The sequence below is a fragment of the Corvus kubaryi genome, unplaced genomic scaffold (assembly GCF_017639235.1).
Source record: "Corvus kubaryi isolate FWS band 111438036 unplaced genomic scaffold, C.kubaryi_AGA036_p1.0 split1-37296, whole genome shotgun sequence".
Taxonomy (NCBI): Eukaryota; Metazoa; Chordata; class Aves; order Passeriformes; family Corvidae; genus Corvus; species Corvus kubaryi.
In genome coordinates this window covers 6,822,080-6,848,665 of record NW_024582075.1, presented here as the reverse complement: position 1 = coordinate 6,848,665, position 26,586 = coordinate 6,822,080, and the positions used below count along the sequence as shown (strand labels likewise).

The following is a 26,586-nucleotide window of genomic DNA, read 5'->3' as shown; positions in this document are numbered from 1 at the left end:
CAGTGTAAGAAGCTTATATTGATGAACAGCCAGACAAGATGCGAGTCAAAACCCAAATCTCAGCCACAATCTTTCCCACATCAGGCTGGTGAAAATTGTGAAGTTATTCTAATATCCCCTACAGCCTGAACGAGCTACTTTGATTATGCCTGTTACGCTGCATGACAAGCTATCCGTAGAAAATGACTTTGACACCAGATGAGACAGAAGATACTTTGGTAAGAAAAAGTAACCCTGAATAAACTCAAAGTGTATATAAAAAACCTAAAGAACAACAACAGAAAGGTAAAGTGGGATAAAATATTCCCAGATACATTTGTCCAGAGTAGGTGGTGAAAGATTTGGAAAGATGCTATGATTTTGCCCTCAAGTATGAAAGAAAAATTATTTTCTCTGTATATCTGTATATATTGAGTATATCTTTGAAATGTATAATGGAAGAGAAGGAAGCCCTACAGATACGCTTAAAATAAGCTGGAGAGGGATCATTTGTTCTTAACCCAGGATGTTTTCTGTACAGGTATGAGAGCCAGAATATTCACTGATAGTAAATTTCAGGAAGCAGAGATAGGTTTTAATTTTATCCATTCTTGTACTAATCCTACAGAATTGTATAGACAATGACAGTGACTGTGTCCCCTAAATTTTATTGATTTTCAGAAAGCTTTAGATAATTAAGAAAATAGTTGTGACAGATTGTGAAACACAGGAAGTTTTTGGTTGTTTGCTTTGCTTTTTTTTCCGCTTTTAAAATGATCCATGTGTATTAAAATATTATCAGAGTGTGAAATGCACTGCAGTCTCTAACCAGGAACAACTCTATCAGCATGATGCCCTGCTAGAGCTAACTGTGTTTTGGTCATGCCTGCCTAAATCCTGTATTTTTTGTTAAGGACCTTTAGCATGCAATAAGAATTTCCAATATAGATGGTACAGTTGGAAATCTGGACTCAGCTGACATCTGCCCCTTGAATGAAATCATCAGAAGAAATGAGTGAGTGATATTCTAGCCAAAAAAATCAACGATTCAGGTTGCATCGTTTTTTAAACAATGAATGTTATTTTTATGAGAACTGTATGAACCTACAGTATCTGAATAAGGAACTCCAGAAAATGTCAATAAATGTAGTTACTAAAGGATGTAGCTTCAATAAGCACAGTGGCAACTTCATTACTTTTTGACTTAAGATTACTACTATTGGGAAGCCTGGAGAAAAAAGGCTCAGAACACCATCAACTTCAACATCACTTTCCCAGCAGTTACATGGTACAGCAGCTGCCACACTGGAGGAATCCTGGCAGGGCTATCCAAGAGGAACTGTCCCATCACCAGCTGCAGCATGAATTCTGTGACTTTGGAGCAGCCATTAGCGTTCCAGCCAGTACAGCTCTGAGTGAGACATATCAGTTTGAAATGTCCCAAAGACAGATGTATTTTTACTACTGGAAGGAAAGAGAAATGGTAAGCAAGATGGAGAGAAAGAAGTTTCACAGCACAGCAATGTTCAGTTATGCAGACTGCATCAGATGTCTGCTCAAAAGGAAAAAGCTGACAAGAAGTCACTGTGTTTAACAGTGTGAGAAAGAGATAATCAATAGATAGACCAGACTACAGATGTGATCTTTTCGTGGCACTGATGTAGATATAGTCTTAAAATGAGAAGACCCCAAACTTGCTTCTGTGGATTAAACGCAAGGAAATGCACGTAGGAGATCAACTTTCTATTAATATTCTTCTTTTTAGGTCTCTCTGATATTTTTTTGAGGTGAAGAAAGATTATTGCTTTTGACGCATCATTTCTCCAACAGATAGGTAATTAATAGAAATGGTCAATATCTTTTCTGAAAGTATTAACTACTGTATTTTAGTTTCTAATGCAAGATCATATTGGTCTAGGGATAGACCAATATAATTCCTGGATGTGCTTGATTCAAATAAAAACATAGGAACCAGAAGAAAATTTTTACTTGTTTCAAAAATGCATCTTAGAGTCTTTTGCTCCATTCAGCAAACATCCCTGTCAGATACTTTTCATGTGTTCTTAAAGACTCCTAGTGATATAAATCCCTAAACTTTATAATAGATTTTACTACTGTTCCGTTACAAAATTTGAAAGTCCCCTTTTTTTTCCAATGGCACAGTTTAATTTTGTAACATAAACATTTGATTGTTCTTTTTATATTGACATAATGGGAATGACAAATATTCTATATATGCCCTCTTCATTTAAAACTTTTTAATAAGAAATTTGTGACAGTACTAGGTTGCATTTGGAGATGGATAAGAAGGAAAAAAATACTTAAAATTATTACAGTGTTCCTCTCAACATCTCTATAAAAGCAATTTCCTTCCAAATAACTTCTGGGTTTTTGGGAGCTTTTTTGGAGTAGACAATTGTTTCCCTCATGCTGTAGATGAGACCACCAAGAAAAAAGTAATTATTTTGTAAATGTTGTGGAAATGGCCAGTGTAGGACCAGAATGTCAGAATGTAGCCCTACAACACATATTTGGTCTCTCAGAAAGCAGAGTATATCTACACAGAGAAAGGAATAAAGAGATGATAGATTTTTTCACGTCACACACACACAGAGCCACATAATATATTATTTTCTATTTCCTCCAGCTTATGTTGACTTCTCTGTAGGGAGCAAATAAACAAATCTGGTCTAAAACATGACCTACGAGGCACCCAGTTGTTTAGATAAGGAATTCCCAGTAGCTTAACCTAACACCCATCTTTTATCTTTTTCATACTTTTATCTTTTTGTCAATTATATTTTTAATCTTTACTCATAAGATAGCTGAGAAACACCTACGTTGTATTGAAATGTTATGCTATTTGCAGGATGATGAATTTCAGTCTGTGAAACCAATTTGTTTGGTCAGCATACTTTTAAAATTACAAGTTTGACTAAAGCGCAGTTTCAATCAATCTACAAGATCTTGCTCTATTCTTTCTGAATTTTGTAGTAGTCTTCAGAGAAAGAGAAAAGATTATGAGATCTGTTTCAGCTTACCTCTCCAGAGCTTCCAAGCTGGCAGAGAATTTCTTGGGTTCAGGCACTGCCCATGAGATAGTTGGAAACTGCTTTTGCACCCAGTACAGTCCTTGTAACTGTACCCAACACAGGTTGCACAGCTCCTGTGGCAAGGTTCGCACTCTCTAGAGATGCCGTCAGCAAAGAAGCCATCTCCGCACTCCCTCACACATGTGCCGTCTGCAACAGAAACAGAGCCTGGAAGGATAATGACCCCTGCCAACCCCTCTGTCTCCAGCAGAAACGGTTTAATGGAAAAACCCCAGTATGTAAGAACATATGAAACTTTTTGCAGCTATATAAACTCCAATTTTTTATCATGAAATCTAAATTCAGTTCAGTTGCATATGAGAAACTTCAAAAACTTCAAACTAATCTGCATTTAAATCTAGCTTGGCTTTAATCAGTATGCTAAACATTAGTACATACAAATCTAATAGAAGTCCAAGCCTGGGTAAAAGTTTTGTGGTTAAGTCCCAATACTTATATTGTCTCAATAAAAAATTAAAGACTAGACACCCCTAAGTTTTTTAAATATATGCAAATTTAGACATATGCAAATTTATAGGTTCTCTAGTTTCTGCTGAGTATGAAGTTAAAGTCAGGTTTAAATCTGATTCAGATTAAGGATTCGCATACCTCATCAAAACCTCTGGAAGTTGTAGAACTTACGGCTTTTTGAGTTTTGTCTGATTTCAATGAAAAAAAATCATAGACCCACAACTCACCCAGGTTGTGACCACAGAGTTTTCCATGAGTGTGGTGCCACTACTGGGCACTTTCAACAGCCAATGCAAGAAAACATTATAACCTCAGGAATTCCTGTGATTCATTTTTGGGACCATGTCTGAACCAGAGCTGCCTGATTTATGGCTTCTTAATAAAGCTAGGCGATTCCTACTCTTGTGTGAATCTGGTGTGGAATTTAGTGGTTTTAACTGAGCTTGTTTCAGAGTGTTTAGAAGTCAAAGTAAAACTAGACTTGCAAATAGTAAGGAAACATTTAAATGTCTTTCTGTAGTTAAAAAACCCTCCTTTCACAAAGTCAGAATCAAATACAAATTTTTTTATGTGGCCCGAAGAGTTGAAATTTAAGTATATAGACCCTTTGAACCAAATTACACTACTGGGTAATATAACCACCTTGCATTAATGCAAATGCCTGATTCTGCAAAGAGCTAAGTCCCCTCAGCCTCTGCTCTCTGCTCTAAACCAGATTTTTGAGTTTAAGAGTTTGGTTCCAGAGTATTTTTCTGAAGAGAAGGTCTAAAATATTTTTGTGTATTATGCCATACTTTGTACTTTGCACTTTGCTTACCTGAGAGATAAAAGCCTTCCTCACATGAGTCACACCCATCCTTGTCACAGCTATCACAGTTGCTAGGACAGTCTCTACACTGCCAAGAATTTTCATCTCTGTAGGTATTTTCTGGACAGTATTTATAGCAATGCTGCTTATACCTGTAAAATAAAGTAGAACATAATTAGTAAGTTTCTTTTGGAGGTCACTGAGTTTGTTTTCTTTGTGTTTCTAGGGATGGTAATGGTAAAGCTGTATTACCATAATGAACAGAAATTATTCCTCTAGCGAGGATTCAAAGTGTATTTGTGGTTAGGTTGTTTATTCAACAAGCAAAGTCATGTTTCCTTATCTTAGGATTCTTAAGTATAATTTATTTCATTTTATTTTTTAAAGATAGGCAGAAACCCAAATACATGCTTCATTAAAAATTACTATATCGTGATTGTAAAGAGATGATTGCTTTTAAAAACATATATTCCAGTGCCATTGTATTTGTATACATAGTCAATACAATCAATTTTTTTTCCAATTTTTACAGAGATCTACTAACGCTCTCTTTGAAAAGCAGTAGAGTTCTTTTCACTTCATTTAATTTAAAATTTTAATTAATATTTTATTCCATTGCATAAAGCCTGTACATTTATAAGTGTGTCTTATGAACTTCATATACCACAACTAGACACAACAAATCCATGTGCATTAACTTTTTGACACTTTTTATTCCATATTCCTCTCCTCTGCTATGCAAAGGTCCCACCAGTCCGTAAGTTTTAACAGGTCTCAAAACTAAATGGCTGGCTAGTTTTCCAACTTTTCCCAAGTATTTTTCCAAGTTACAGTTTTTCAGACAGGCAATTTAAAGGATGAGACAACATACACAGCACAGATTCATGTAGTGAAGCGCATATTTTTGCTTCAGGAAAATGTGTAGTCATGAAGAGCTATACAGCTATACTTACATGTAATAGTTTTCAACGCATGTTATACAAATTCTTGGATCATCTGAAATGAAATAGATAAAATTATGTAAATAATTTTCAGAGTGAAAACCAGAATGCCAAAAAGAACTTTTGCTACACCATTTTTATGTTAATATTTCTTCCAGAAGAACAATTAAAGCCTAACAAGAACATTGTTGTCTCTGAATCTCTGTTCACATTTATTTTGAGATTAAATCTTCCACAATTTGATCCTGGCCTGTATTTTCATAGTAACCTGTGGCTTTTTAGTCCTCAGCATAAACCAGGTACCTGGAAGGAGCTAAGTCCTTAGGAAGTGTTGATCTGGAAAGCAGAACCTTCACAGGGGCTCAGGGTGGGTCAAATGCACTGTTAAAAGGAGACTGCAACTTACCTGAAGTTCATCCTATAGGTTCATCCTATTTCTTTATTTGTTGCAAAGATAAGTTAAACGCTTTTGACACTTCTAAAAGCAGAGTTTTCAGACATCTAAGTAATCAGCTTAAATTTTAAAATCCTGAGCTAGACAAGGACATTTCTATATTTGGAGAGGGGGTAACGGTAGAAGAGGTGGTGGAGAGGGAAAGCCTTTTGGGTATACTTTCCCACCAGAAAATTAATTTTTGTATTCAAAACATTTGTTAAATGAACCAGAAAAGTGTTATGCAACTTTTAAAACTGTTAAAGTTACGGATTTGACTTCAAAAATGAAGAATATTTTCTATAACCTTCCATTATCTTCTATTCACTATTTCTTTCAACTTAACCAAGGCAGCAGAATGGAAGGAAACATAACAACCTGGGTAAACGTATTTATAAAGAGAATCACAGAATCACAGAATATTCTGAGTTGGAAGGGGCCCACAAGGATCACTGAGTCCAGCTCCTGGCCTTGCACAGCACCATCCCCGAGAGTCACACCATGTGCCTGAGAGCTTTGTCCAAACACTTCTTGAACTCTGTCAAGCTTGGAGCTGTGACCACTTCCCTGGGGAGTTGTTCCAGCAACGAACCATGCTCTGGGTGAAGATCCTTTTCCTAATATCCAACCTAAACCTTCCCTGACACAACTTCAGGCCATTCCCTTGGGCTGTCACTGGTCACCACAGAGAAGAGGTCGATGTCTGACCCTCCTCTTCCCCTCACAAGGAAATTGTAGACTGCAACCAGGTCTCCCCTCAGTCTCCTCTTCTCCAGGCTGAGTAAACCAAGTGACTTCAGCTGCTCCTCTTAAAGCTTCCCCCCCAGACCCTTCAACATCTTTGTGGCCCTTCTTTGGATGCTCTTTAAGAGCTTAATGTCTTTTTTATATTGTGCTGTCCAAACTGCACACAGTCCTTAAGGGAAGACTGCACCAGTGCAGAAGTTTCCCTTGTTGAACTTCATACAGCTAGTGATTGCACAGACCTTTAATTTGTTGAGGTCTCTCTGCAGGACCTCCCTTCTTCTGATGAGTTCAATAGTTCCTCCCAGTTTTGTACCATCTATGAACTTCCAGCCCTACATCCAGGGCATTTATAAAGACGTTGAAGAGCACAGGGCCTAAGATGGAGCCCTCTGGAACCCCACTGGTGACCGGTCTGATGTCATCCCGTTCACAATCACTCTTTGTGCCTCATCCCTGAGCCAGCTGTTCACCCATCCCATGATGTTGTTTATCCAGCTGCATGCTGGGTGTTTTGTCTGGAAGAATACTGTGAGACACCATGCTCTTCATTTCTGGGAGAATTGAAGAAAACACTACCTTCTCTCCTGAATCACAGAATCATGGAATCAATTAGTTTGGAAAAGACCTCTGAGATCAGTGAGTCCAACTGTTGACCAAACATCCTGTCAATTAGTCCATGGCACTGGGTGCCATGTCCAGTCTTTCCATAAACACTTCTGGGGACAGAGACTCTACCTCCTCCCTGGAAAGTCCATCAGGTCTAACCACTCCTTCTGTGAAGACATTCTTCCTAATGGCCAACCTAAACTTCCCCATGTGCAGACAAAAACTATGGCTTCTCATCCTTTTGCTAGCTGGCTGGGAGAAAAGGTCAACCTGCACCTGGCTACAGCTCCCTTTCACGCAGTTGTAGAGAGTTCCCCCTGAGAATCCTCTTCTCCAATTCCAGCTCTCTCAACTACATGGGGTTATTGTGCCCAAAGCACAGGATCTGGCACTCAGTCTTTCTAGTGTCTTGAAATCTCTTTTCATTAACCTTGCTCTTTTTGTTGAAATATCACTGGTACTCATGTGAAAGCAGGAGTAGGCAGTATTTCGAAGGCTCTATTAACCTCTTCATTCTTTTGGTGAGGTCCCTGATCTGGGCCCCAAGGAGGCAGCAAACTTCCCTGAAAAGAGGATCTGGTCTGCAGATGGTTTAGATTATATTTGTTCTAATGTATATTTTCTTCAGTAATTCCAGCAGAGTGACTCAGCAGTTAACATTTCTTGACTGTTTTGATTCATGAAGCTTCTGAACTGCAGATCATTGGAGTAGAAATACATGCTTTGTTTGTATATTTAATTTTAAAAGTATGTTTGCTCAGTGGCTTCTGAGCTAGGTGAACTTCTGGTCTGAGCCAGTAGTTTTCTTCTGTGCATGTATTTCTGTGGAGAACTTTAAACTAAAATCTGTAATTTCTGTACTTGCAGAACTCATGGTTCAATCTCACATCTTAAGCTTTTCCAGTGATTTTCCCCCAGCCTGGATTTCAGAGAGGAAGTAGTTTTTTCTTTCTCAGAAAAAAAAAAAATCAAAGAAAGAAAGTTTTTTCAATACATGCACCTTGTATCTTCAATGTGCAAGGAAATTCTCTTTTACCTACACCGTAGGAAAGACAATATACTCTAATGTGATGTTCTGCCTACACTGAAATGTCAGGACTGAAAATCAGAGAACAGTTCCAAAACTTTCAGGGCTTTTTTTTTTTTTTTTTTGCACAGGTTGCATACATACCACAGTAGCTTGTAGAAACAAATCTTATTATCTGCAAATCTAAAACCCCTTCTGCAAGACTAACCTCTTGCAGAAGATTTACTCTGAGATAAAAAACTGTCCTTGTCATAATTTTGTCTTGAAAGCAAAAGTCTATTCATCATCAGGGATGGTTTGAAGAAATGAAGTTTTCCTTTCTCTTTCTTAAGTTGCTGTGGGAGCCAGATCAGTTTTCACTCATTTATCGTGTAATGATAAATCTGTAAGCCTGAGTCGGTTCACAGTGCTGCTCTTTCAGCTGTCTCACACTTCCTTAAATCTTCTCCAAATACTTTTGTTCTCACTCCTGCAGCCTTATAAACTCTATGTTCCTCCATTCCACTCTATAATGGATTTTGTTGATCATTTGTGTACTATTTATTCTCACTTTCTGCTTTTCTAGTTTTATGTTTGTACTTAGAACTTATAACCCTGACCAAATTAAATAGTTAGGTTCTGGATGACCTTTGAGAGTGGCACAGGTTTTCCCCCGCTCAATCAAAGAGACACACTTGGGTCTAAATGCTTTTTGGTGGGCTTTTATTCTCAGGGACACAGCTCCTTGGGTTTTCTCAGTATTAATTTCTTCTGTAAGGCATCTTTGAAAGAGAAAAGTCTTATAACTTTACTGAACATTCTTCTCTCTGCACCCTACTGAGGAGTACTTCATTCTCAGTGTTAGCCTTTGAAAGTAGTCCGAGTGCAACTGTTGTAAAACCATGTCATGGTGCTCACTGTAGAAATCTGGGTGGATCATATTTTGTATTTTGCAGCATGGAGATGAGGTATTCTATAGGAACCCGTTAGAACTATTCATATCATAAGATATTTTTCCTTCTCAGGTTGGGTGAGGTGAGTGGAAGAGAACCCACAAGTAATTAAGAACTGGGTCAGGAAAGTGTGGCTCCTTGAGCACACTGGCAGGAAGATTGCCACCACAAACTGAGAGAATGCCTGACTTGCACAATCACTTCTGAGAGGATGACCTGTCCTCTGTTGATTCCAATGAGTTTATCAGTGGTCGACGTCAGCTCCATGTGCTGCAAATATTTACCTCCTCAATGAACCAGATGCTCGTATTTATTTAGCATAATTTGTTAATGGTGTGGCAAATTCTGCCTGTGAAGTGTATGTATGCGAGTCAGTAGATACGGCATATCAGAGAAGTTTGTCACTTATCACCTTCAAAGGTACCCAAATTTTGTGTCTGTTCATTATGCAAGTGCAAAAGGGCATATGTAAATGGTATTATTACAGACGGAGCTGAAGTTATTTCAGAAAACACTTTAGCCCACATGTTGTATTTTAAACATAAGAAATAGGAACCAAGATTTTTATGTTCTTGCAAATCTCTGAAATTCTCTTGGAATAATTACTTTAAGTGACTCAGAATCTACAGTTTTACCTTATTTTTTTCTCTTGTTCTGAGTGTTGTCTCCTAGCCACGGGCTTTCTAAAAAGGAAGGTTTGACTTTGAAGAAGGTGTCTGAAATTCATTATGGTTTTAGAAGTCTGGAGAAAATATGAATGCTATTCTGCAGTTATCTAAATATGTAAGTGAACTTACATTGAGAGGTGGAAGGTAAATGCTGCAATGGCATAAAGAAAATCCTCTTCCTTAGTATTTTTTGCAGCAAAAATTTCTCTTCCAAAGCTGCTTTTGTTGAGGAAAGTGGATTTAATTTTGTAGACTTCATGATGTTTACTGGCACCCACCAGAAAAAAAGACATTAAAATTCAATCAAAAGCCGATGGTCAAGGTAACGAAGACCTGCAGTTCCCATCTTTCTGCATCAGAGGGAGCCATCATTCATTGCGGCTTTAAAAAGTAAACTCAGCATGTCCAAAATTGGGTTATAAGAGCTGAGGAACCAAAGGTATGACGTATCATAAAGACAATTTTGGCACTGTGGACCTGTGTAGTATCCAGCACATTTTCTTAGATACTTTGTCTGTCCAATACTGTGCCTGTGTTTGCTTGCACAGAAGTAGGGATATATTTGATGTTTTTAAGAATTTAGAACTAAACTTAGGTACTGAAGTCACCCTTAAGACTTGGCTTGTGCCTGTGCAGGAGTCTGCCTTTCAGATCTCGTGAGAAGTTGTGCACAAGGATGCCAATTGGGTTCGTGTGGCATCAAGCAGAGTAAAAAGCAGCCCAGAGTATGTGGGCAGGAGAAAGTGGGGAGGTGAACCCTAATGTGCATAGCTGTTGTTTGGACACTGTGTGCACAAAGATATAGATCTTTCTGGGATTATGCTTTCTAAGGCAGTGTTCCTATTAATATATCCCAGGACTTGTCAGTGTCTGCAGGTAGAATGGTATACGTGAGCATTAAAGATTCGTTACATCCTTAGAATACAAGTGGCCTCTGAATTAATGAAGTGAAAGAGAAAGAAAATAATTACCTGAATTAAAAAAAAAGTACCTTTTATATTTTAACTACATAGACTTGCCTGTCATTGATTAAGTCTCTCTCTCAGAGTTCCTATCTTTACTCTTAGTGTTGATACAGCAAAGAAATATAGCCACATTGGTGCCCTAAAACAAAATCCACTCCAAACTTGAAGGAAACCAGACAGATTTGACTACGTTCCTTGAGGATTACAGAAGATCTTACAAATAAACATTGTCAATATACTTTAGAATCCTCACACCTGGTGAAGAATAACCTGCAGTGCTACTTATTGGGTGGGTTTTACTTTCTTCTCTTAAATGCCTGATATGTAATATAACGTATCAAACCGTTATAAAAGTATGATACCTCTGTGTTAATCTGGATGTATTGTCATTACTGATCAAGAAGAGAGACTGCCCAAGCAGACTTGCTCTATTCTGTTGGCACGTGGCATAATGCCAGAAGGAAGCAAATCTTATTAATTTTCCTATCTGCACAAAGCAGTACAACATTGCCTGAGACTGCAGGTGGTGGTTTAATCTATTATTTAGTGCCTTGTGAAAAAGACTTTTTGAGCAAAACTCTTTCAGGCTAGTAGGACAACAGGCAGTTCAGTTATCCTAATATGATTATATATCCCTCCTGAAAACTAGACTTCTGTCTGCAAGAAAAGAGAAAAATATCATAATCTTTATTATTTGTGGACAGTAAGAGAATCACTTGAATTTTGCTGCTCCTGGTTTAGAATGTAATATCATCCATTTTAAATAAATAAAGCTTCTATAAGTGACCCTGTGCTCAGTATAAACTGAAGAAGTTAATTATTTTTATTTCTTTGAGTTTATACTGAAGGATCTTAAAGCACTTCAGAAGGAGCAGGTGCTGAATGATTTTCTGTGAGAGAATGGTCTTGAGTCAGCTGTAGATTCATAAATATGCACAAAATGTATTTGCATTTCCAATTGCTATGATCACTACATTCCTTTTTTTTCCCACCACACTTCTACCTGAAATGTTCATAGTGTTGGACTTTTCCTACACCTGCTCTGCAGTTCTTAGATTAAATTATTCAATTGTCTCAAAGGGAAAATAGGACAAAGAGACTGCAAAATCCTCGAGCATTCACTTAATTTAAAAAGGGACCCTGTAGAAAGACTATGACGATGTGAAACTAAATGTAGCACATTCCTTATTTTCTCACCTTGAAATTTTAGTGTTTGAAGTTATTTTTATGGCAGTGTAATTTGTCTAGACCTTGCAAAATAATGAACTTCTTGCAAGAGACCGGCAGTTAAGTTTTTGGTTTTTAGGGTTTTTTTACAAAAGTTTCTCAATACGTCATCTTTCTCATTAGACATGAGAAAGCCATTACTGTACTCAACTTATCTATTAATTGTTGTTGATATGCCTGAAAACTCATTGAATATTAAGAGTAAAAATATAAGCAAATATCTACCATATTATACAGATAGATACAAGCATCTACCATAGCTACCTGACTTATTTTAAATGTGAAGCTTACAGGTTCTGCTTTATTTGAAGAACACATTATAGTTTGCAAAATCTGCTTGGGACTGTGCTTTTAGGCCACTACTGTTCTTCTGTTCCAAATAGAACTAACAAAAAACCAATCTCTGACTCTCAATAACATATGCATTGTGACCACGAAAGGCTTTCCTTGATGTAATGTCTGTTAATAAACTCTGGCATCTTAATACTTCAAACTTTACACAGCAGTGAAAACTAATTCAGCCTTTGTTTTACCTACATCCATTCTGTAGACCCTTGAAGCTCTTAAAATCCTCTTTTAAATCAGAACTTTGAGTGCAAGGACTTGTAACTATGTAGTGAATGTTATGGATGATTAATATTTAGGAGATCAGTGATCCTCCCAGGAAAAAGGTAGATGAGTACAGCCACTTTTTCTGTATTCCAACTGACCATTAACAACCTTCCAGTCTCCTTATACAGGCTTATTAAGTTTATAAATGAGGAAAATATTCCTCTGAGTTACTTGAAATTACTATTTTTAAGGAAAGTTGCTATTCATACATAGTACATTTCTCCTTAATTCAAAACACAGATTGCCACTAAATAGTTTCAGAAGAAAAAGACGTTATTTGAAGTCTCAAGCATCATAAAAAACACAGAAAATATTAGCACAGGGAGGTAACATCTGATAGCATCAATAAAGACAGGTATTGAAATGTATACTCTCCCTTAACTTCTCTTCTCCCCTCAGCCAAGCAGACAGCTGCCATGAATCTGGATAACACACCATACAAAAGAAGACCACAGTGTAGTTGCATTCATGTTAAAACCATCTCTTTATTCAACAATATTGACAGGGGCAGTTGTAGGCACAGAGGAAAGCTTGACTGAACGCACACAGACTGCCTGGTCACCAGCATCATGGTTTTTATGGTACCACATATTAGATTGGACAACTGGCAGAAAGAAGGAGTTACGTGATGAAAATCCTTACAGTAAATTAGGTATGCCAGTTAGTGTAGCCAGAAAAAGAGCTGGACAGACAGTTGTGGTTTAGAGTTTGTTGCAGACAATGGCATGCCAATACTGTGCTGTTCTAAATTTTGCAGAACTGGAAACTCAAATTCAGAAAGTGTTCCAACCATGGATGGCAGCCCTGAATGTGAGAGATAAATTTTTTATGGAAAGGGCATATCTTTACATCCAAGGTTTTCACTTCTGGGACATGACAAAGCAGAATATGTGCTTTCCTGGAAGAGAGTGCCACACCCCTTTAGCAGACCCCTGTGGGACAGTAAGCATTCACCCATGATTGCACTTACTGACATCTTACCAACAGTCTCACTTTCTCCGGATATTCTGGTTGGAGGAGAACCCCCTGAAACTGTAGGGAAGCTGCAACAGCCACATGGGAAGCGGTTTGTGACACGGAAGTTGAGGTTCTGCCTGAATTTCAGACCCCTCTTTTTAATTAACACTGCTGGTTGCATTTTCAATGGAACATATTTCCTTTTTGTCTGTTTTACAGGAATGCCAACTGCACATGGGTGGACGGATTAACCCACACCAACCTTGAACACATACAAGGAATTCTTTTAGGGCAGTAGTATTGTTATTGCAATAACTTGATCTTGAATGAAATTTAAAGATTGTGCTTATGTCTGTATCCTGAAGAAAAAGCACAGGGCAGTGGTCTGTTTTGAGGCCTAGAAAATTTGAACATCTATAGTAAAATTCTGTGTCTGATAATAGCTTCAGAAAGTCAGTAAACCTTTCAGCCTGAGTGTGGCTTTCAAGCAGGAAAAAATAAAAGTGTTTCAAATGTTAATAGCTAAATTAATAAAAAATTATTCTTATTTATGCTGAATATAAATTTTAGAAATTTATTTCATATAGTATGGGATAATTGGTGAGAAGCCACCTGCACCACTGACTAATTGCTCAGTAGCATGCACTTAAGATAATGACAAGAGTGAGGGGACTAGATTTTCCCTGCCTTAAGAATAACAGTAAGATTGATAAGGGGAATATTTACCCTGTTTGCAGTTCTGGCATCCATCTGAACATGGTACACAGTCTTCAGAGTCAGGATCTTCCACTTCACCTGTGTTTTGCAAATCATCAGTTTTGGGTTAACTCTAGATAATACGAGGGCAACATTTGGAAGCACTCAGCAAGGCTTCTGGATATCAACTTGATTCAAATCAAAAAAGGAGAAAGACTCACGGAAATTAGTTTTCTCATTTGCTCTTGCATAACCCACTCAATTTGAGGAAAATACTCCTACTTTACAATAACATGATATTAGAAGAGGATCAGAGCTGGAGCTTAAGGACCTCATGGTCAGGTGTGACTGTGTATTTCAAAATATTTTTTAGTATGCTTAAGCAGATTTCTGTAACAAATTGAATAGAATATTTGTTATCTCCTACTAAAGGATGCTTACCTTCTCTACAACTGTGCTTCTGACACACATTTTGAGTAAGGTAGTAGCCTCTGAAACATCTTTTGCAGTGGCTGGAGTTCAGGCACATGTCACAGTGGCCAGGGCAAGGCAAACAGGTATGCTTCAAGTGGTAGTGCCCTGGAGGACAGTTGTCTCTGCACTCCCCATGATACAGGAAACGTTCCACCCCTCTTCGGTCTGTGTGGCAAACAAATGGGAAAAAGTTGTCGGCCACAGAAGGTGTTTGGGATATGAGAAGGAGCTTTATGAAGTTCCAGTGCTGCAGTTAGGCACTGACTGCTAGATTTTACAGTTTTACACCAGATGAGATATATAAATGTTTCAGGACCTCAAACTTTTCATGTTCCTAGAGGTTTATGGCACGTAAAGATATCATGCTAGCAAACAATTACTCTTTACATCCACCAATCTGATAAAAAAAGGATCAAGATTTTTCCATCACTGAGTTTCCTTGCAGAGGACAAACAAGTATTTGTAATGTATAGTACACACAAATGTACAATTATTATTAGAAAAGCAAAGTGTCCCACTTCACCTTTGGAAAGGATCACTCTGTGTCCCTAGAAGATTAAACTGTAATCCTCATCTTAGTGGAATCGTCTAGACTTGAATTAGAATAGCAGATGTGCAGCTATTAGCTATCAAAACACAAGCATTCTCTAGTGCATGAGAACTGGGAGGTCCCCTGCTCCAAATCCTTCTGAATGAGGCCTGTGACCTATAGCTTCCTGTGCCATGTCCTCCAACATGGGGAGTTTTCTAATCAGTCACCCTACAGTATAAATTACACATCACTGTGCTAAGTGTATTTCATTGCCTTAACTGTAGAGCAAGAATTTGCTTACCATAATTTATTTTTGAAAATGCAGAGAAAGCAGCTTTAAAAGGCAACAATGCTGCACCATAGCATAAGTTGAGTTTTATTTATTTTACTTTTCATGCACAATTCTTTAATTTTCCTGCCCCCTAAGGATGTGAGTCTCATCAGTGTCTTAATTTCTTGATTCACAGAAATACAGAAATTTATCTTGCTGTCCACCGTAAGGGAGAGATTTTGGGGGAAAATTATACAAACTTGCTCTCACATTAGACCTGAAGTACCATTTGAAAACTTCATCTACTGAGTCACATTTCCCAAAGCGAGAAAGTCAATCTCATCCTCAGTACGACTAATTAATGCAGCCATACTAGTGTTTGCTTGTAGTCTAGACACTTATTACTAAATGAAGTCTGGGCCAGTGTTGATTAGGACTGAAATGGAAGTAGCACCTGAAATGAAAAGGCTACGAATCCATTGTGAATCCTCAGAACACAGCTCATAAAAAATTACTCTTTATTTTAAGTTAGATATTAAATACTCATTTCCAAGGACAGTTCAGATTAGTTGCACATACTTGTAGGTAACAGCCTTGGGTTCTTTGCTCATTAGATGTTAGAGAGACAATAGGAAACAATTTTTAAACCAGAATTTCAAAAGGAGAAGAGTGGCTTTTTGGAATTTCCACAAAATTAACTACATTAGCCTTCCTCTCAACCCAAGATACATAAATATATGTGTTGGTAATAAGCTTCTCCTTGCAAACCCTGTTTGTTCAGCTCTAGGGACATGGCAATCTCCAGTGGAACCCACCATGCTTGTTTCTTAGACTTTCCCAGAGACATGCTTAGGAAAGCAGCCTGGCTCCCTGCCTGCTTGAGCAAACTGGCTCCATTTCAGTATAGCACATCCTGTGCAGTGGGTGGGGAAAACATGTATGAAGCTTTCTTTTCCAGATGCAGGCTATGCAGGTTTTCTGTCCTTTTTTTTTTCTTGTTTCTGGTTCTGCTAACATTGCTCCTATTGAAAAAACACCAAGGGAAATGCATTAAATTGCAAGGACAATGCAGAGTTGTGTTTTCTTGTACTTTAAAAAAAAAAAAAAATTAGTTCCAATTCCCTTCAGAGTCACAAGAAGATTATGATGCAGATTGGTAGTAAAAGCACTACTCATTTTATTGCATCTAACAACTGGCCCTGAGAGGGAGAAAAGGGAATTTGGAGGCCAAGGGAGGGGAAAAAGCTGGCAAAAGAAAATCTCACTTACCTGTTCCGCAAGCGGTGCATTTGTTAGGTTCACTTCCACTGCAGTCCAGGCAGGTATGATGGCACAAGTGACATTGCTGTTTAAATTCAAACTTTCCTCTGGGACATTGCATAACGCAGCAGCCATCATCAAAGACTCTTTTAAAGAAGACAGAGGCATAACTACAAATTTAGCTACTACTTGTCCTTTAAATCTAAAGGAAACTAAAAAGAAACTCAATAAATTCTTCTCTCACTCTATTTATGAGTTTTTGAACTTTAATACTTCATTTTCTTTATCTTATTCATAGCATTTACTATATGAACAGTGTTTTGAACCTGAATCTAAGACTACAAAGATAATTTTTCTCTGAAACATTTTTCTGAGAAAAATGACTTTTTGGTCCTTTGCCTAGATGTCCTTATATCACAATCCCTGCAGTGGTCCCATGTGTCTGCTAAAAGGAAAGCAATACTTGGTCTTTCTCTGTGAAGGAATAACCCATCTGTTTTACTTTTAAGACTGCCTTTGAAAAGTACTATGGCTTCAGTAATATGACCTTGTACATGAAGTCAAGTATCTATCTGAATATTGGCCTTTAGGAGCCATATTTTTAGACTTACATATTGTCGTGGCTTAGGAATGGTATTTACCGATTTAATTTTCCCACTGAAACACTCCAAACCATGCTCAATTGCCTGCCTTCCCTCCCACTCCTCTGCTGGGGATGGAGAGGAGAATTGGATGTACAAAAGGTAAAGATCACAGGCTGAGATAAGAACAATTTATTGGAAGCAGCAAAGAAATAAGAAAATGAACATAAACAGCAACAGTATCAACTACACACATACAAGCATTCAACAGCTGAACAATTCTCATGCCAGTGGTCACAGCTATGAACACAGAACCCCTGGCAATGCCTAACTGCGCCATGCCATGCAACCTGGAAAGGGACCCCTTCCCCTCCCCTGGAGCTCACAGTGTGGTAGTATAGAAAAACCTCCCAGTCCTAGCCATGCCCCTTCTGACGACTGCAGAAATTAACTCTATCCTGGCTGGAATCAGGACATATATCTACCTATAAATATGAGAGACCAGGCAAGGTATGCAGCTCTTTAACTTCCTCTGTCTCCATAGCAGCTCTCCCAAAAGCCCAGCAATGACTTTTTGGGTCTTTGAAATACGCTTTCCTGAGGTAATCTGCTCCAAGGATTCATGGGGCCTCTGTGCCAGTCAAAATGGGGTGTTTTTGCCATTCATTCCCAGTCATGGTTACTTCAGCTTCCAGTACAGTCAGCTGTTGGGAACCCCGTCACCCCAGAAATAGAGACGGATTCTGCCCCTACATATCTTGATGGCATCAGGGTACATTTGTGCTCTAGTGTCAACTAAAACCTTACACTCTTTTGGGTCTCATATGCCAGGCCATGGGATGCACACAGTTCAATAGATTTGGTTGTCTCTTTCCTCCACCTGGCTGGAGGCAGGGCCCCTCTAGACCTGGTCATGGTACTCGTTGCTCACTCCTTGTAAATATGAACTGAAGAACTTCAAGAGGATTGGAAGTAACATCAGCCTTCCTGTTCTGTCTGAGTACTTGTCGAGTGGAAACTGGAGCGGCATTTATCCTTGACGAATTTCCTGTGACGGTTGTTCTTCCTCTCAACTCATGTACCCATGTTGCCAGGGCAGAGGTGGGTTTTTCATCCCACTTCTTCATGTATTCTCTGTAGTTACACAGGAAAAAACAGGCTATCTCCTGGTGTGTACTGTCTCTTCCACTCAGTGGGGTGCTTGCTCCCAGTAGCAGAGACTCTGGTCTGTACTGATGGGACATGGGACTCTCTAACTTCCTCGAGTCTTTCAAATCTGTCCAAAGCCTTGGACAATCTTCCCACAGGGCCCTGCTTCCTCTTCATTCATCATGAAGCAAACTGATTTGATCTTGGATTTCTACTTCTGTATAGTACAGGGGCAGCTGCATACGTTCCTCTGTTTCAGCTGCAGTTTGAGTGCCCATGGTGCCTGTTGGTCTGATTTCCCCCTCCTTTCCCTGAGGGCGCTGCATAGTCTTGACCTGTGTCCAGTAAAGACTAGCCAGGGCCCAGCACCCTGCAGTAAGTTGCTGGTCTATGGAGTAACCACAGCAATTTCCTTGAAAATATTCTGTCACTTTATAAGGGTCCTGTAGTCATTTGGGGTGAACTTCCAAACCATTGGAGCAGAGAATTTTCCCCAAAACAGGGCCATTTTTTCCCATATTCCATGCCACTCAAATCTACCCACACTTGTGGCAGATCTCTGAAGGACCTTCCTAGAAATCTCTTTCTTGACCCTAAACATGGTGAAGACCACACCAAGGAGACATACCAGACACAGGAATAGGAACATGCATTCCTTAATGTCCAAATGAAGTAAAAAATTGCCACAAGCTGTTTTAACAGGTCTGAAGGAGCAAAAGGGGGTGAAAAGCTGGGGAAAATCATCCGTTCCTGTTCTCCCACATATTCTCCACACATGAGTGCGATTATTAGTGGATTCACAAAAGTTGTGCCTCAGATAAAGGTAGAGGAACAACACTGGATACACATCCCAGATAACCCTCACTTCCCTCGATGTTATTATGCCATAAGCTTCATCACACAGTACAGCAAGAGAGCAACCCTGATCCTCCTGCCTGCTCTGAAACAGAACATTGTAAGGAGCATATATGGAGGCACATACAGGGTGGGTCAGGTACCACATCCACAAATTGCACAAATGCTTAGATAAATATGTTTCCATCCTGCTCTACTCAGATCTGCTGTTATCTCAACTCTTCATGCCCCACACTGGGTGCCAAATAAGGCTGTTATGGTTTAGCAATGGAATTCCCCAATTTAGTCTCCCACCAAAATACTCCAAACCACACGCTTCTTACTCACTCTCCCATTCCTGTCCTGTGAGGTGGGGTGGAGAGGAGAACTGGAGGCACAAAAGGTAAGGAACATGAGTTGAAATAAGAACAATTTACTGGAAACAGCAATGAAAAAGGAAAATGAAGACTAACAGCGAGAATATCAATATCAAAGTGTACAGCAGTAGAACGATTCACATGCCAGTACTCACCACTATACCACAGAACCCCCATCAATACCTGACCATGCCACACTCTGTGGCTGTAAAGGGACCCCTTCCCCCACGCCTGGAAATAACATGAGGTAGTACAGAATAACCTTCAGATCCTAGCCATTCCCTCCTGATTACTGCAAAAATTAACTCTGTCCTGGTTGGTGCAAGGACATTTATCTATCTATGAGTACGTAGGAGTTTGGCTGCTGAATGTTCTCCTTTTGTTGGATAATTAAATATTTGCTAAAAAAATCCTTTTATGTAATGAAAATTTGTGGTCCATTTTTCACTGCTGCTTAATGTCTACTGTTTTAATCTGCCTGGGAGAAAAACAGAAATGCATCAATTCATGCATCATAGACTACTAAAAGAATACAAAAGAAGTTGGGTACATTTTGACAGTGTTTTCGCTCTTAAGAAAATAAGAAAGGATAGCCTGTAATCCTCCACACTTAACCGCTTTGACCACTTTGCTATCTGAGGACTTGGGATTCAGTTTCTAGAGAAGCTGAGCACCATTTTGGCTGTTAGTACAGACTTGGAGCATACCTTGACAACAAAAGGCTTTCCATTATATTAAGACAGTTCATGTTTACTTGGAGTCAGCCAATGGCATTAGAGAATATCTTCAATACATCTTCATAAATTTCAGTTGCTATGATCTTTTTCAGATTTATTCTCAAAGAAAAGGAGATATGTGACAGAGGTACTGGAGGTAGCTGGACTATGCTTCTATGGCATGCAAATATTACTGAGTTCAACTACATGTGCTAGCTCTAATGATAGCCGTCCTTACAAGCAGCTCACACAGTGGTAAATTACATTTTTCTTGCTCTTTGCTATGTTGCCCCTAAAGGGAAATACCTGGTCAGATCTTGTCACTAACCTTGGCTCAAACTGTAAACAGATGGACAAGGAATTTTGTGATAATCAATTTGGCTGGATAAAACCCTAGAATTTCCATTTCTTTCTTTTAAAAAAACCAAAACCAACAAAACCAAACAGGCAGCAGCATTTTCATTTATGTAATGATATGACAGTGTTTTTATTATTAAATAAATTGACATCTATGCTGGGTTATCCTAAGGAACTCTTTAGCCTCTGGGCAAGGTTTTTTTAATTATTATTTCTTTTACTATAGACTGTCCCATTTAACATGACTTTTTCTAGCAGCTTTCGTAATGCACAGAAGGATCTCAGAAAGATTTTTGAAACCTTAGATACCAAAATTCAAAATTGTTAGAGTACTTATTAAGGTGGTTATAGCAGCATCCTTCCAAAACATCACTGAGACCACATTACTGCAAACACCTTGGTGGTTCAGTACAGTGATGCTTGGTTCCTTCTTTGCTGCGTAAATATCTCTATGTAAAGCTCACAGTATAGGTTGCAAGGAAGGAACAGAGAATCTAATTTAAATGCCATTGTGAATGGGAGAAATCCACTCCACAGTCCAAAATTTTGTCCAGATTTCCTCTGCTCCCTTTCTGATGTAACACAATTTAATAATGCTTCCTCACTTATGAATTTGTTTGGACTCCATTGGTCCTGGTATGTCTTTCATTGGTATATCTTTCATAGTCATATAATAGATATTTTCCGGGGAAATTGCAGAATTCCTTAGGGATTTTTTTCTTGCCTTAGGGGATCTGATCCTGTTTTCATACCTGTGGAAGTGTAAGCTGGCTACACCACAATCAAGTGCAACAAAACAAGAGTTGTTTGTGTGAGAATACAGCTATGGGTAGGACATGTCTTTTAAGCCAGTAGTCTTCTTAAATCGGTGTGTGATGACCTAAACACAAACCTCTGATTTGCAAAGTCCTGTGGAAAAGCTTCTTTTTAGTTCTGTTCACTCCTCATGGCAGGTTAGAAATACCAGCCTAACTCAAAACACCTCAGTTATGGAATGATGTTGTTTAGGTGCTATGAATATCTCCCCAAATTAGCCTCAGCATACATATTCACGCCTTGTGCCAAGCCTCAGAGCTGTGTACAGTTACAGATGCCCTAGATTCCTGTTGTTAAAATTGTCAGCTGCGATTCCAGCAGTTATGATTTAGAAAGGATGACAATGAAAGAAAGTCTATTTTACATATAAAAAGGAATTTTTCTTTGTCTGTGGAATCATGCTGAGAAACATTAACTGCTTGTGTAGCCAGCTATCTTGTTTATATAAAAATTATTTTCTGAAGTGCCCTGGGGTTTTTTGCCCTAAACACTTTTTGCTTCTGTAGTCTCTGCAAGCTGGTGCTAAACACAATACAGCCACTTCTCCAGATGATGATGTGAGATCTTTGTACTGCACTGTGGTAGGAGAAAATTACCTTGTGGGTGGGCAGCTGATGCAGTTGTCTGACTCAGGTCCAATGCACTTCTGACAGGATGTTTCACACAACTGACATTCTTGGGAATCATCAAGATATCCCCCTGGTAGAAAATAAAAAGGTTTATTTCAGATCAATTTCTCACAATTTAAAAAAGAAAAACAGGAAGAGAAAAAAGCACCAAGCTTTCCAGGCTGGAAAATAGAATGATGAAAAGGAATGGGATCTATTTTTAATTACTGAAATGGGCACATTTTCCTGTGGCATCAAGAAAACAAGTACTAGCTCCCTTGGGGAACCAGGATACTCAGACTTGTTACTTTCTAGTCCTTATTTAATTTTTTGTTTGTTTGTTTATTAATTTTTCTTTTCCATGAGAATTTGACAAAGAGTGATTTTTTTTCTTTTTGTTAATTTATTTTGCATCAGTTGAAGTAATGAGACTCTTAAGACTCATGAGTTACATCAAAACTGGTGCTACTGAGATTTATTATATAATGTCTTAAACATGAGCCTGATTGCAAGCTGCAGCATGAAGGGTTTGCTGCCATGAGTGCGGATATGTCACATGAGGAGATGGACTTGAGCAAGCTTCCATCAGCTAGAGACCTGTTGGTGCTTCCCAAATCTCTAGCTATAGCATATTTGTCTCCCTCCCAAGCTGCTGATGGAAGACTCTCTACCTACAAGACCTTAGGCTTCCATTTAGGCTGAATCAAAACTTGGTGTCAAAGTGCACATTTGGACTTGAAAAAAAAATGTATATTATATGGATTTCTACCTTAAAACTGAGATAAAGATATAAACATTTCCAGATCATGAATACCCTAGTACTACTGTGCTGCTGAACTGTGAAGTTTGCCTCTTTATTTACTGGATATTAATTAAAACACTGGTACAAACTGGTAAGCTGCATGCCTAATAACTCTTAGGGCAGAGATTTGGTAAGTAGTACAATAATTTATCTGTGTGCAGCATTATGTGGGGACAGTAAATTTATCACGCAGTTTTATAAGGCTCAAGATTGGGTCTTTTATGTCAGTTTGTTTTGGGAAAATGTATTATAACCGAGGCTATATATCTAAGGAATTGGCTGTTCCTTCATTCTTGAGTAATGGAAGAGGCTGGGCAAAAAGTTCTATATAATACATAAAACCTGCAGTTTCTATGGATACTTCAATATCAAGCAACTCTTTCCACTTGCATTGCTGCTGGAAAATCCAGATCTGGCAAATATAGTGAACTTTAGGAATCAAAATACAAATACGGAATGACTGGGGTTTGGCTCTCCCTTGCAATGACTTCCTTACATTTGAAGAGCAAAGGCACTGTACAAGCAGACACTTGTATCAATTTAAAAGGATGTAAGGAGAAAAAAAATTCTAAAATACTGCAAATTATGGTCTCTGCCTGTCGTGTTTTTAATTGTTGTGTTTTTTACATATTAAACAATATTAACAAATTTTATAATAGTTGAAACCTCTGGTATGAGATATGAGCTAGGATAGTATTTACATGCTTAAGGGGATGGGAACAGTATGGTTATAAAGGCAAACTGACTGGAGCATCTAGCCAGCTCTGGGTGAAACCTGGGGTACCCAAAATGTGGGCAGAGATGTAATTTTTGTTTTGTAATGGTTTGTGTGTCTTCTAAAGAGAGGCAAAAAGTAAAAGACGAACCAAAGCCAGTGATAGAACCACATAAACTGTGAAGAGAGTGCTCCTTAGAGGTTGTTCTGGGATCAGTGCTAGCTGGGAAGAAGTTCAGACTGGGGCAAAATGAAGAGTCTCCTGATGAGATCACGGAAACAAAAGTCTTTGAATGCATACATGGTCACACATTTTTATAGTTCTCATTATACTAAGAGTGATTTGTATGCATCTATATCTACATCTCTATGTATCTACATATCTATTTCCATGCATTTATGTAATCCCTTGCATGCCCATATAGCCAAATGTTGAATTGTGTAAACTGACTAGTTCCATGGAACTGGTGCAGCACTTCTGAACTGCAACACTGCATCTTGTATGTCTGATTACTTTATAAAGGACTAAAACTAAAAACATTAGAAAAGCTGTTAGACATAGAATGCAGTAGGATTCTAAATTTTTCTAGATGTTACTCAGATAACATGCTTATATTGCTGCATATCTATCACAATAGCAAATATTTATAATTCTCACTTTCTAGAAAAAAATAATGTGGCCTTCAGGCCATTGACAGATTTGGTTAATGTAAGCCTCTTGAGACTTTCTGATATGTATTCAGAAGCTGTAACATGGAATCCTGTGTTTTCAATTGTTTTATGAGATTTTAATATATGATTTTTTCATGGTTTAGGAATAGTACTCCCCAATTCTGTGACCTCACTGAGACTCACCCAGACCGATGCCACCTGCTTGCTTCCCTTCCCCGTGCTTTCCCCTCCCCCCTTCCTCTCTGGGGATGAGGTTGGTAATTGGAGGCACAAAAGGTGAAAATAAAGGGTTGAGATAAGACCTATTTACTGGAAACAGCAATGAGATAAGAAAATATGAACAGCTACGAAGTTAATAACAAAAGGCTGAAATTATTGGCATGGAAAATAAAGCAATAATGGACTGTTTTGCCCTCCATGCTTTCTCTCCCACAGGCACTGCCTGCCCCTCAAAAGTGATGTGAGATGGTATCCAATAACATTAGAGTCTGGCCATGCCCCCTTCCCAGATAGCATAAAAAATTAACCCTGTCCTGGCTGAAACTAGGACAAATTATATATATATATACACACAGACACACTCACATGTATTTGGACAATAATACAATCATGAAAAAATGCATGAAAGTCTGAAAATTATCTGAAATCATCTGAAAAGAATTCCCATTGTGGGTCTGATGCTTCAGTGTTTTATACTATTGGGTTTACATTCCTGGGAAATCAGGGCGACTTTATTACATAATTGCTTCTCTGATGTTGTTTTGTGATACGCATTAGAAAACTTTTGTGTTTCTCCTTTACTTTATTTGCCTGCACTACTTGTATGCTTATCCTGTGTACCTATCCACTGGACCTGAGCTACTAATTCATACACCTCAGCTATGCCTGATGAAATCCTTCACACATAGCAGAAGTACTCAGTTTTTAAAAGTTTTAGTTATTTCTATCTTATGCTTTTCATTGGAAGTGGTGTAATTTGTTTCAGCTGTGCTTGGAACAGTGCCAGGAAGACCAGTTCTGTGGCTCTGAACTGAAGCATTTTAATGAATACTATTATAAGAATGTGCACCAGAAAATACTTAAATGTTGGGCCCTCTGAATTGCAAATCACATCTAGCACTGTAGATCTGACATGTTAACAAAATAGTTTTTGGTGGATATTCAAAGAGTTAACACTGAAATTAAAAAAAGAAGACTTTTAAACTATTCCACAGGGCAGTTCAACCATCTGCCAGAATTCCTTGTGAGCAATGTATTTCTTTACAAATCTTGCTAGATAAATACAGGCTGCCAAAACCTCAACCCTTTTCTTTCCTTTTCTTTTTTTTTTTTTCCTCTCTATTAAAATTCTTTATCTGTCCAACATACTTAATAGAGGAATACTCTCAGCAATGTGTCTTCATTTTGTTTTCAATCAGGCAATGATCATCTGTTACTTTGGATCATCTCATCTTTATCATTTACTATTGTGTTAATGCTGCTACCTTGTCACCTTGTTTAAAAACATTTGTCACCTTGTTCAAAAAAAAGGAACTGGAGATACTGAAGGAATAATGATATGTTAACAGACTCGATTCCTCATAATAGGAAGATTTTAATGTATAATTTTGTGTCCATAATTAGGAATGTCTAACTCTACATTTGGCCTACATCAGGTTTCAGGTTGTGCCTTTAACTACATACAAAATCCCTATACTTAACACTCAGTTCCTATCAGTTCATATGATGCATTTTAAAATGAGATAAGAACTATTATCGTCCATTAAGGAGGTGGAAACCTGAGTTGCAATAAAATCATCAAATTAGTTTGCAATAGCAAACTAGAACTTGTCTCTCCTGAGTCCCAGTCTGGAGCACTCTCATAGTTGCCAAGCAGCATCAAGTGTACCTTTAGCTTGTCACTGTTTCTCGCTTGCTTTCCAAAGCCTGCGCCATTCACTGACAGCAAATGATATTTCAGGAGATCAGTTAGATGGGGGTGTGAATATCCCTGTCAGTTATGCATGGAGATATGGACTTTTATGTGCTGGCTGTCATAAATCTTTTTCTCTTGTAGTCACTCCATGAGATTTAGTCACTGCAAGTCATGTGTTACTTCCCCACTTTGTTTGATCAAAATATCACTTTATCTAATTTTAAAATACTCTTTATTGTCTATAACATTGCCACAATGGCTTTTCCTTAAAATTAATGGAAAAAACTACCTTATTTCCTCCATTTTGCTTGTTTACTGTCATGGGAATCTGGATATGGATTTTGTA

The 26,586-nt window shown here is 38.3% G+C and overlaps 1 protein-coding gene across 1 annotated transcript in view; it reads right to left on the bottom strand.

Annotated features, from left to right (window-relative positions):
• PCSK5 (proprotein convertase subtilisin/kexin type 5) overlaps nt 1–26,586 on the bottom strand; it is a 229,293-nt gene that overhangs the window by 19,943 nt on the left and 182,764 nt on the right. The window contains exons 21-27 of the mRNA XM_042012677.1: nt 22,125–22,227; nt 16,708–16,844; nt 14,603–14,800; nt 14,192–14,260; nt 5,304–5,346; nt 4,360–4,502; nt 3,021–3,221 (exon numbers count right to left, since the gene is read on the bottom strand). Of these exons, the coding sequence (XP_041868611.1) occupies nt 3,021–3,221; nt 4,360–4,502; nt 5,304–5,346; nt 14,192–14,260; nt 14,603–14,800; nt 16,708–16,844; nt 22,125–22,227 (894 nt within the window). The remainder of the gene's footprint in view (nt 1–3,020; nt 3,222–4,359; nt 4,503–5,303; nt 5,347–14,191; nt 14,261–14,602; nt 14,801–16,707; nt 16,845–22,124; nt 22,228–26,586) is intronic.